At 46.7% G+C, this 12,170-nt stretch overlaps 1 protein-coding gene across 1 annotated transcript in view; it reads left to right on the top strand.

Annotated features, from left to right (window-relative positions):
• LOC130111565 (protogenin A-like) overlaps window positions 1–12,170 on the top strand; it is a 60,319-nt gene that overhangs the window by 30,441 nt on the left and 17,708 nt on the right. Inside the window, exons 3-10 of the mRNA XM_056278795.1 lie at window positions 249–393; window positions 1,265–1,398; window positions 2,478–2,774; window positions 3,729–3,888; window positions 4,695–4,942; window positions 6,346–6,510; window positions 8,684–8,989; window positions 10,890–11,078. Coding sequence (XP_056134770.1) covers window positions 249–393; window positions 1,265–1,398; window positions 2,478–2,774; window positions 3,729–3,888; window positions 4,695–4,942; window positions 6,346–6,510; window positions 8,684–8,989; window positions 10,890–11,078 — 1,644 coding nt within the window. The remainder of the gene's footprint in view (window positions 1–248; window positions 394–1,264; window positions 1,399–2,477; window positions 2,775–3,728; window positions 3,889–4,694; window positions 4,943–6,345; window positions 6,511–8,683; window positions 8,990–10,889; window positions 11,079–12,170) is intronic.

Genomic DNA, 12,170 nt, shown 5'->3' on the forward strand with positions numbered 1-12,170 from the left:
AATGTAAAGTAAATGATAAATGTTGATAAATGTTGACAGTCACACTCAGTTTATCGGGCTACAGTATGTAGATTTTAATTGTCTCACAACGTGCCGTAGAAAAATATCAATATATGAAAGTTATTAAAAAAAAACCCAGAAATACCTTTTAGACATTCCCAGTTCACAATAGTGATACAAAGCAATGGTGATTGTTCTTGGCACACGTAGGAAAAGGACGTGACTGACAGGTTGTGTTTGCCCATCAGGCATCTCCTCCTTTGTCGTCCAGCCGAGGTCCATCGTGGTGACCGAGGGTTCGGTCGCCAGGTTCTCCTGCAAAATCATCGCAACCCCTCCTCCCATAATCACCTGGGAGTTCAACCGGGTCATGTTGCCCCTCGTCACGGACAGGTAGGCGCTCCAAACCCGCTGAGGGTTCAAGTTAAGCTCTTCTTTTGTCGCTTTATATACTTGTTATATGAGTTTTATACTTTTGAATGCTTCGTTCTGTATGCTGTGTGACAGCGGTGTGCGTTCACACAGCTGTTGACATATCAGGATCAGAAATGAGGACATGTGTACATGGAATCTGCCTTGACACAAGCTGCAGTATTGACTAAACCAGTGTTTCTCAACCCAGTCCTCAAGGACCCCCTATCCTGCAGATTTTCTTTGCAACCCTGAATAGGTACCTGTTCGTAGTTATTCAACCAATCAGCAATGAAGTTTGTCAGACGTTGCACACCTTGCATAATTAAGTGCTGCGAGATGATTGGTCGAGTAGGTACAAGCAGGGCTACCTATGCAGGGTTACAATGAAAATCTGCAGGATAGGGGGTCCTTGAGGACTGGGTTGAGAAACCCTGGACTAAACACTAAGACAGATCATGCAGTATGGCTGCATACACAACACTAGAATAGCTCATGAAAGATGCAGACCAACAATATGTTGAACAGTATGTGTAAATATGAGTACAATGGCAGGACAGTAAATGTATGTGTAAATACTATATATACTATATATACACCTTATGAATATGTTGTACAGTGCAAATAGAAATGTATGTGTGCAAGTGCACAAAGATATGTCCTGTATCAAGTATCCATACATACTGACTACCACAGATGAAAAAATATGTCAAGTCTTTGTCTAAGTCACGTCTTAGTGTTATTCAGTATTAATGATAACCTGATTCAGCTGTCAGATGTTGGGTTTGTAGTCGCTCTCGTCCGTCATCGCGAGAACTTGTGATGATGTCTTTCCTGTCGCGGTGTCGTCCAGAATCACGGTGCTGCCCAGCGGTGTCCTGCAGATCCACGGCGTGCAGCGGACGGACTCGGGGAATTATCGCTGCATGGCCGCCAACATCGGCAACCGCCGCAGGAGCACAGAGGCGACCCTTACCGTCACACCAGGTAATGAGAGCCGTGTTTAAAGAGTCTCGCTGGAGAGACGTCACGATAATAACAGAAGAGACGCTTTAAGAATTGTATGCCAAGCGCCTGTGTCAGACTTCCCAGTCGCTGACATTTTAAAATATGTGGGGACATAATGAGCGTTCCGTAATATGGACGATGAGGCCTTATTTTACATTTCCTCATTAGAACTGATGTTTCTTAAGGTCCCATGAAATGAAACATGTCTTTTCATTCTCATACTTAACTTACCAGCTATTTAACACTCATCATCATCATCAGTCCCATAACCTTTTTTGAGGTCGTAGGAGCACAGCTGAGGCCTCAGCAGGTTGGGTCATCATTGTGTGTCAGTAGGGGGAGTACCTGGTGGTCCCTTTCTCCTCTCCAGGTATGGACGGCCGTTGGTTCACAGAGGAACTCATCCGCCCTTTGACGGGTTTTGTTTCTAGTCCTGCTGGGTGTCCACACGCCCTCCTCACAACAACCTAAGGGTTGAAGCGGAGATGCCGGTTTAGTCACCGACGACCCAACGGTTGCAGTTTAACGTCGTAGCCAGGACGCAATTAACACTAGGTTTTAGAAAATTCACCTAAAACTGGTTCAATTCAATTTTGTGTTTAAAAGAATATGTTTTCCTCTTCCTGACAAATACAAGCATGTTTTAGTTTCCTCATCCTGCAGGTACACCACCAAAAATGTCCCATGAATAAATGAATGGGAGTGAGATTGACAGGGAAACGGGTGATCTTCTGTCACCAAACTGAAACTAGCCAACAGCATATCGATGTGCACATCCTTCTACACATGCCCGGTCATTATCGTCTATTAGTCAAATCAATCAAATCAAACTAAATCCCACCCGGCCGTTCAGGTTCATTCAGATGTATGTCAAATCGTGGATGCTGGCGGTGCTCTACATGCCTTTTCATGGGACCTTTTAATGAATAAGTCATTATGCCCCAAGCTGTAGAAAGAATTGTCTTTGTCGTAGGACGACAGAGTGATTTACATATAAAATGATTGGTCTCGTCCTGTTACATGATCCATATTTGTCCTTGCCCCATCTCCCGCTACAGCGCCCGGCCCGCAGCTCCCCCAGAGGCCGCGCATTATTGCCGGGCCGCAGAACGCCACCGTGTCGCTGCACCAGAGCGTCATCCTGGAGTGCATGGCCACCGGGAAGCCGCGGCCCCTCATCTCCTGGAGCCGAGCCGACAGCAAATCCATCGATGTCTACAACAGCAAGGTGCTGGGGAACGGCAACCTCATCATCACGGACATCAAGCCCCAACACGGCGGAGTGTACATGTGTCGAGCCACCACGCCCGGCACGCGCAACTACACCGTGGCCTCCGCCAACGTCACCGTGCTGGGTAAAGAGGCTGCCCGGTGGCATGCTGCAGCTAATACTTAATGCTGCTGTTGAAGTCAGCTTTTAGTATCGTGCCCTCACTTACTGAGACACCATTATTATCAGTTTCTATTATTAACGTAATAGCTGTTATGACAAAATATGACTGTTATACTGAGTTGTGTCGAGGAAAGTCTACTTTATACTATGTATATATATACTTTGATTTTCCTATTCATCTAAGACACACTTACACAAAATGTACTCAACATGACATGTACTTTTGACTACTTTTTACATCGTAGTAAATGTACCACTACTATTACGTCATACAGTACTACTACTATATGATTACTATGTAACAAATGTACTACAGCTACTTCAAATAATAGTCTTACGATGTGACTATGATGCTGGAAATGTAACTACTACTACTACTTCATTTAGTATTCCTATGATATGATTTCTATGTAGCAAATATACTATGCTACTTCTACTTCATTTAGAGCTACTATGAGGTGATTACGGTATGGATTATATTAATGTAGCAAATGTACTGCCACGTAATCATATAATACTACTATGATATAATAACAAATGTGCTACTTCCATGAATTCATATAGTACTACTAGGATATGATTACTATGTAGCACATGCACTACTACTACATGTCATATTACTATGTAGTAAATTTACTACTATTACTACTTGATATAGTATTACTATGGTATAATGACTATATAGCAAATGCACTACTACTACTACCATTCATGTAGTACTACTATGATGTAATTATTTCTTAGCAAATGCACTACTCCTACTACCTAATGTAGTACTACTATGATATAATAACTACGTAGCGCCCTGTGATGCCAGTCGGTAACACTTTGACTCTGTCCTCTTAAGAGCTGACTTCTACGGAAAAGTGTCATTACGCTGTATTCATAATTGTGTTGGACGCCTCTCGTTCCCCAGCGCCGCCGTCGCTGGTGGAGTGGCCGGAGAGCCTGACGCGCCCGCGGGCCGGTACCGCCCGCTTCGTCTGTCAGGCTGAAGGAGTTCCCCCGCCGCAGATCACCTGGCTGAAGAACGGCGAGAGAGTCCAATCCAACGGACGCATCAAGATGTACAACAGGTATCAACGTACAGGTCCACTTTGTTGGCTTTAATTTCAGTGAGAGCATCCTCATCACCACCATCATCATCATCATAAATCCTTTACTCCCGAGCGTATAGTAAATAAGGGGGGGTAATTAAAACAGACCTTTACTGGTTCCACTAGTCATTTAATCTGTACCCACAGTCTGCATTTGCCGATGTAAAACGGTGGTTTTATATCAGCAATAAAAACATAACATGATGAAGGTCCTGGGTTCGAGCCCCGGGGTGGTCCAACGTTGGGGGGTCGTCCCGGGTCGTCCTCTGTGTGGAGTTTGCATGTTCTCCCCGTGTCTGTGTGGGTTTCCTCCGGGTGCTCCGGTTTCCTCCCACAGTCCAAAGACATGTAGGTCAGGTGAATCGGCCGTACTCAATTGCCCCTAGGTGTGAATGTGTGTGTGTGTGTGTGTGTGTGTGTGTCGGCCCTGTGATGGCCAGGCGGCCTGTCCAGGGCTTCTCCCCGCCTGCCGCCCAATGACTGCTGGGATAGGCTCCAGCATCCCTGCGACCCTGAGAGCAGGAGAAGCGGTTTGGATAGTGGATGGATGGATGACATAATAACAACATGGAATAATAACGTGAAAAATTCATCAGCTTGTTCCCACAGTAGACAGGAAGCTGAATAATTTACTCCTGGGTAATGGCTTTCTAATTGGCTTCCCTCTCGTGGTTCGACTCTCCGGGCTTGTCGACGGCGACGCCGAAGCTAAACCCCCCTCGTGCTCGTAAAGGAGCCGTCTGCGTGTCGGCTTACCGTCTTTGTGTGTTTTTGGACCCCCACAGCAAACTGGTCATCAACCAGATCATCCCCGAGGACGACGCCATCTATCAGTGCCAGGCGGAGAACGACCAGGGCTCGGTTCTGTCCATGGCCCGGCTCATCGTGGTCATGTCCGAGGACCGGCCCAGCGCGCCCAGGAACGTGCGGGCCGACACGGTGTCCAGCTCCGCCATCCTGCTGGCCTGGGAGCGACCGCTGTACAACGCGGATAAAGTTATCGCTTATTCTGTCCACTACATGAAATCTGAAGGTGAGGGACACAGCAGGGGGGGGGGGGGGGACACACGAAGATGCCCGCTACTGTCTCAATTACGCTTCTTCTCCCCCATTAACGTCCAGTGACAGGAAACAGTTGATATATTTAGCCATTCGTGTTAATGGACGTCGTAGCCTGGGGAAGCAGCAGTTTAAAACCTTTCAAATGTCCCACTTCCTACTTGCCCTGAAAGTGGAATGTGGGGAAATTGACCATCTGTTGTCAATAGTATTTCGGCGGGCGGAGGTCAGAGGGCAAAAAAAGTGATCGCTCAACCAAAAATAAGAATAATAAGGGCTTTCTCTCCTGGCACACAGGGACGGTCCTCTGTACACCTCAGCTCCATGCAGGCAGTTTCGGGATTCTTCTTTTCTTGAGAAAATGCAGGACGCACAACTATTGACGATGAGGAAGAGGGCCGGCGGCCTTTAAGCCCTCCCCACCTTCCCTGGGAACGTTTTGCGGTTGACAATAGGAGTCACATCTGAACAGTGCGACAGTTAACAGAGCATTTCAGCCTGCATTCAGGCGCTTGTTCACTGTAGCACCATAGAAGTCCATTGTGAGTGTGAAACGTGCAGAAATCCACCAGCCAAAGGAGCACCTGCTGGATTATGCGGGGATAAGGGACTGGAAAAAAACACCCCCAATAGTTGAACAAACTCTCTCTGTTTGCCTCCGGAATAAGTGGCATCTGTCGAGGGCTTTGATTAAGACTTGGTGACTTAGTCATTCTCTCCGGGTTTGGCCTCGGAGGAGAAGGGCCGGCGACAAAAGTCAGAGAGAGCGAAGTAAAAGAAGGCTGCTAACGAAGAGCGGAACTAATTAGCCCGTGTGATGGAGTGTGTTAATCTGAGCGTGTGTGCGTCGTACGAAGGCGTACGGGGAGTGCGAGCCTGACAGGAAGCCGGGCTTTGTTCGCCCTTTCAGCGGGCTTTATTGAGCCGTTCGCACTGTGGACATCTTTTTTTTTCTTTTTTTTTTTAACCTCAAGGATCTTGTTTACCGGGTCAGGAATCGGTTGGGGAAATTCTGTAGGCCAAGGTTGCGAGTACACAAGTGCTGTGTGTGATTTCCTCATCCGGACTCGTTAAAACCGTATCGTTCAGTCAGCCGTGGGAGAAAACAGTTGGGCCCTGGAGATTTCACTGTCAAAATGTCTGATTGAGTTGACTTTGACTTATGGATTTTCTACCTTGGCAGGTCCTGGAAGCCAACAGACCAAGACAATAGCACAGCAGAATGTGTGTGTGTGTGTGTGTTGTAGTGTGTTGTGTAGTGTATTTGATGTGACTCGTGTTTGGATCCAGACATACTGCGTCCCGTCAGGGATGACATGAGAATGTGTCGTGAGTATTTCAACTCGTGTTTCACCATGTTGTTATTTTCACATGCAGGCCTGAACAACGAGGAATATCAGGTCGTCATCGGCAACGACACCACCCGCTACATCATCGACGACTTGGAGCCGGCTCGTAACTACACCTTCTACATCGTGGCGTACATGCCCATGGGAGCCAGCCGGATGTCGGACCACGTCTTCCAGCAAACACTGGAAGATGGTAAGCCATGTTTTGGTTTTTTTTAGATTGCCCCTCCCCCTTTTTTTTCTTCCCAATTATACCCGGCCAATTACCCCACTCTTCCGAGCCCTCCCAGTCGCTGCTCCACCCCCTCTGCCTATCCGGGGAGGGCTGCAGACTACCACACGCCTCCTCCCATACATGTGGAGTCGCCAGCCGCTTCTTTTCACCTGACAGTGAGGAGTTTCACCAGGGGGACGTAGCGCGTGGGAGGATCACGCTATTACCCCCCCGTTCCCCCTCCCAACTGACCAGAGGAGGCGCTAGTGCAACGACCAAGACACATACCCACATCCGGCTTCCCACCTGCAGACTCGGCCAGTTGTGTCTGTAGGGACGCCCGACCAAGCCGGAGGTATCATGGGGATTCGAACCGGCGAGCCCTGTGTTGGTGGGCAGTGGAATAGACCGCAGTGTTACCCGGGCACCCCACGGTAAGCCGTGTTAACATGGACGGGACACCCGAGGATAAAACAGACACCAACTCAGTCATGCATACTGCAATGGAACAAAAACTCAACACGAGGTTGTGAGGAGAGTTTGACTTGGACGAGTCAGGAAGACGCTGTCCTTCTACTGATGCTGAAAGACTCGAGCCTCGCTGAGTTACTGAGCCGGTGGGGCATCTGGGTGGCGTGGTGGTCTATTCCGTTGCCTACCGACACGGTGATCTCTGACAGGGATCTCTGGTTCGAATCCCCGTGTTACCTCCGGCTTGGTCGGGCGTCCCTACAGGTGCAATTGGCCGTGTCTGTGGGTGGGGAGCCGGATGTGGGTATGTGTCCTGGTTGCTGAACTAGCGCCTCCTCTGGTTGGTCGGGACGCCTGTTTGAGGGGGGGGGACTGGGGGGAATAGCGTGATCCTCCCACGCGCTACGTCCCCCTGGTGAAACTCCTCACTGTCAGGTGAAAAGAAGCGGCTGGTGACTCCACATGTATGGGAGGAGGCGTGTTGTAGTCTGCAGCCCTCCCCGGACCGGCAGAGGGGGTGGAGCAGAGACCGGGAGAGTGGGGTACTTGGACCGGCACAACTGGGGGAGAAATAGGAGGAAACCCCCCCCCCACCAAAAAAAACTATGTGTATGCATATTAGTGTGTGTATATTCCACATATAAGCTGTAGTGTGTGTGTGTGTGTGTGTGTGTGTGTGTGTGTGAGTGAGTCACCTTTTATGAGGTGAGGGAAGGTTCAATGGATTGTCTTTGGATGAGTTATTAGACACTGTACTTCTGTTTTATTGTTTTGTTTTTTTCTCAAATGAAGCTCAGAGTGTTTATGTGTTAACCTGGGTGTGCTGTGTGGTTTGATCGAGAGTTTTGTTTTCTCCGGCTTCTTTTTTCATAACACAAGTTAAATAGCACACCATGAGGAGAGTAAGATGGAACTGTAGAGGCAGATATCTTTTATTCTGGTGTGTGATGTGGGGGGGAACATCAAGGTTCAGGTGTTTCTCCAGGGATGAGATCAGTATAAATCACAATATGTGCATATGCAAAAACCCCTCGTTTAGAATCCATCGGCGCCTCGTGATCACACTTTGGTCACCATAAAGTATACTGTCAAACCAAAACTAGTTTTCAAATAATACTCCTCAAATATCTCACATCTCATGTTGTAGGAAACTTTACATTCACATTATCGACAAAATTGTGTATCATGATCACGACCATATCCAAATTTCCTCCTGATACAACACCATTGGAAAAACAGTCAACAATGATATTGAGCTGTTGGCCAGCCCCGAATGAAATGAGTGTTTTACAGCTTGTCTGCGTTGGGTTGACTTCCTGTTTACACCGGCACAGAGAGACATGGACTGTATTGATTCTGACTGTCAGTAAACATGTGAAAGTCCTCCAGTTAGGACAGCAAGATTCACAGCAGGAGTAGCTGCAGGGGATTGAATGTGTGACTTCCCTGGTACGCCCTGGTTTAGGACTGGGCAATAATTCAATATCGTCATTTTGTGTTGGGGTGAAATTTGGAAATTGTCAAATCATGATATACAATTTTGTATAAATTGATGATTACAAGCAGCTTTTACCTAAAACGTCTCACGTAGTGATATTTTCCAAGCTCATGTTGATGTTTTGCACATTCCCAGTGTCTTTGGCCAGTGGTTTCTTAACTGGTTTGTGTTGGCTGTCCCCAGTCCCCCTCCGCGCCCCGGAGCTCAGCCTCACCAGCCGCAGCCCCACGGACATCCAGGTGTCATGGCAGCCCCTCTCCAACAAGCTGAGCCGCGGCCGAGTGTCCGCCTACCGCCTGTCGTACCGCACCAGTGCCGAGCCCGCCGTCACACAGATGGAGCTGCCCGGAGAGAAAACCCAACACCTGCTGGAGAACCTGCAGCCAGACACCATCTACCTGCTGCGCATCGTGGCAGCCACCAGCGTGGGCTGGGGGGAGCAGTCCGTTTGGACCTCGCACCGAACGCCCAAAGCATCCAGCGCAAAAGGTGGGAAATGTAAATCTGATATTTAACCCCCCCTCCAGATCACACAGCCTATCACCATGATACGATCAGGGTTTCTGGATGGAACTTATTCTGCGGTGTTTTTGGATTATTGTCAGTGTGCTGCTGCGTTTCAATCAGTCAGTCAGTCAATCAAATCAAATCAAATCAGTTTTATTTGTAAAGCCCAATATCACAAATTACAAATTTGCCTCTGTGGGCTTAACAGCAACACAACAGCAACAGCAATGCAACAGCAATGCAACACAGTCAATCATTATTTATATATATATATATGTTGGCGTTCAGTTCAATGAACAAGTCTGGCTCGCGTCGCTTCATCAGTTTCGTCGAGCCAGTGAACCGACTCAGTGAGTCTTGTAGTCGGCGTCTCGGCTCAGTTCGATTTCGGGATGATCCAAATCAGATTTGTCTCTCTAAGCGCAGGGAGCCTCCGAGCAGACTGGCGCAGCACCAGACATGACAGCTGTAGTCTACAGAGAGGAAAGGAAGTGAATCCCCAGAGTGTTCTCATTATGCTTCATGTCGTATTATTGTGGATCACGACATGATGAGGTTAACATGTTGCAAGATTATCACTGCGGCTTTGTTAGAGTTCTTCAACGTGGAACGCGGACGTTAAACATCACATAATGTCTTGATGCTAAAACGCTCGATTAAGTTGAGCACATGAATCGGGGGGGGGCCCTCCCTCCTTTTTCTCCTCAGTTGTATGCGGCCAATTTCCTCCCACTCTTCCGAGTTGTCCCGGTCTCTGCTCCACCCCCTCTGCTGATCCGGGGAGGGCCGCAGACTACCACATGCCTCCTCCCATACATGTGGAGTCGCCAGCTGCTTTTTTTCACCTGACAGTGAGGAGTTTCACCTGTGGGACGTAGTGCGTGGGAGGATCACGCTAGTTCCCCCCAGTTCCCCCTCCCCTGATCGACCAGAGGAGGCGCTAGTGCAGCGACAGATTAAATTCTGTTTGTTATAACAACAAACGTTCAGATTGGTGGGCCATGAAGATGACATAGCTATAATGCGAACAGTATTATATTTCATATTAAAGATGTGATCCTGTGACTATCGACCTACGCATCCTCCAAACCCATCCGGATTCGAATCCCTGCGTTGTGTATTGACCTGTGCATGTAGATGACGTTGAGCTACCAGGCTGGATGAGCTCTGAAGCATTCCTCTTCTTCTCTGGACGATGAGGAGGAGGGAGGCCGCATGAGAAGAGCCTGCTCCAATAATCTTGTTAAGGCATTGCGTTTGTTACCCACTGACCTTTGCCCTGCACTGTCAGTAACATTGGAATGGCTTCAGTCATGGGTCATAAAGAGAGGGACCCCAGCCCCTGGCTGTGAAGGAGAATAGGGCCATTTAGAGGCTGGGCGTGGGGAGCGGGAGATAAGTCTTTCCTGCCTATCCCGTCTTTCTCTCTCTCTATCTCGATCTCTCGTTATCTCTCTCGCTCTCCATTTTCAACACAGACAGGAATCTCCTGTCCAGCGATTAGACTCTTCCGCCGTCTGCCATTCCTGTATTATCACTAATTAAAAAAAATATTTGACACGGCTTAATTGGCCGGTGTTGTCACGCGCCATCACTCTTTGACTGTATTTGAATCAAGCTTTAACTGTCACATGGTAAAGATAGCAGAACACCATCTCTGAACCGGGCTCCTTGAGTCGTCAGTTTTCATTAAGCAGCTCTTAATTTTATAAGCTGTAAAATGAATGGAAACGACGACAATGTTTGCTCTTTCAGTAACGTAAGTAATGGGGTGTGTGTAGTAGATTTGATCGGCTTCGGCCGAGAGAATATTCAGCTATGTCACTTGGCCTGTTGAAATAGACAAACTCTAATTATGAATCTTTTTATTTTTTCCAACCAGTTCCTTTAGCTCCCGAGCTGCAGCTGGAGCCCTTAAACTGCACCACCATCTCCATCCGCTGGCAGCTAGCTCCAGCTAACTCGGCCAGCGTCCAAGGCTTCAGACTTTTCTACCACGAGGAGAGCCAGCCGGAGAACGCCCCCATTCAGCTGCACGCCTCTGACAGCAGACACACCATCGGAGGCCTCGGTGAGTTGTTTTCTTTTTTCTTTTCTTTTCTTTTTTTTTTTTTGTGCTTTTTCTCACCTAGATGTATGAGTCCTTCATTCATGTATGCAGATGGACAACAAGACGTGACGTCATACGAGGATTCACAATAATAATGATAATAAACTTTATTTATATAGCACCTTTAAAAACAGAGTTGACAAAGTGCTTTGACAGACACAGGAAAAGCAGAATACTCAGAAAGCAATAAAACAACAGAGAGCCAAAGAGTAAGGCCAAACAAAGGCAAGACAAAGGTAAGGTAAAGTTAAAACAAGAAAACAAAAGACACAAAAACACAGTCGAGAGAAAACAGAAGGGTGTCGAGATAAAGATGGTAAGAGATAACAAGGCAGTAAAAAATTTAAAAAAAAAAACAATAAAAAATGTAAATACAAATATAAAAGAATAGAAATAATGAAAACACAACATCACATTAAAGCAAGTCTATAGAAATAGGTTTTAAGAAATTGGTAACACTTTAGTATGGGGAACATATACACCATTAATTAGGTGCGTATTAGCATGCAAATTAGCAACATATTGGCTCTTCATTGGTCTTTATTAAGCACTTATTAATGCCGTATTCTGCATGGCCTTATTATACAGCCAGTAAGCCATTAACTATGAGTTTTCCCTCTATAACCTCAGAAGTATTGCTTATTAGTAGTACCATCTCAGTATGCTTTGCTTAGTATGGCCTTTATAAGGTGGTAGTACCACAAGAAGAGTTATTCTCCCTTACCAACACTTAATGAATATGGTCTGTTCTAACATAACAACACACAAAACTACAAGTGTTCATAGTGTTACATTACTCTAAATTAAGTTTTTGTTACTTAGCATATGTTCCCCATACTAAAGTGACATCTTGATCATTACTAATTCACTAGTAATTAAGTTTTTTATGTTCCCCATACTAAAGTGACATCTTGATCATTACTAATTCACTAGTAATTAAGTTTTGTTACTTAGAATATGTTCCCCATACTAAAGTGTTACCAAGAAATTATTTAAAAGAAGTCATTGATTCTGCAAGTCTTGTCTCCTCAGGCAGGTCATTCCAAACCTGAG

This window comes from Lampris incognitus, chromosome 4, assembly GCF_029633865.1.
Source record: "Lampris incognitus isolate fLamInc1 chromosome 4, fLamInc1.hap2, whole genome shotgun sequence".
In the NCBI taxonomy this organism is placed as follows: Eukaryota; Metazoa; Chordata; class Actinopteri; order Lampriformes; family Lampridae; genus Lampris; species Lampris incognitus.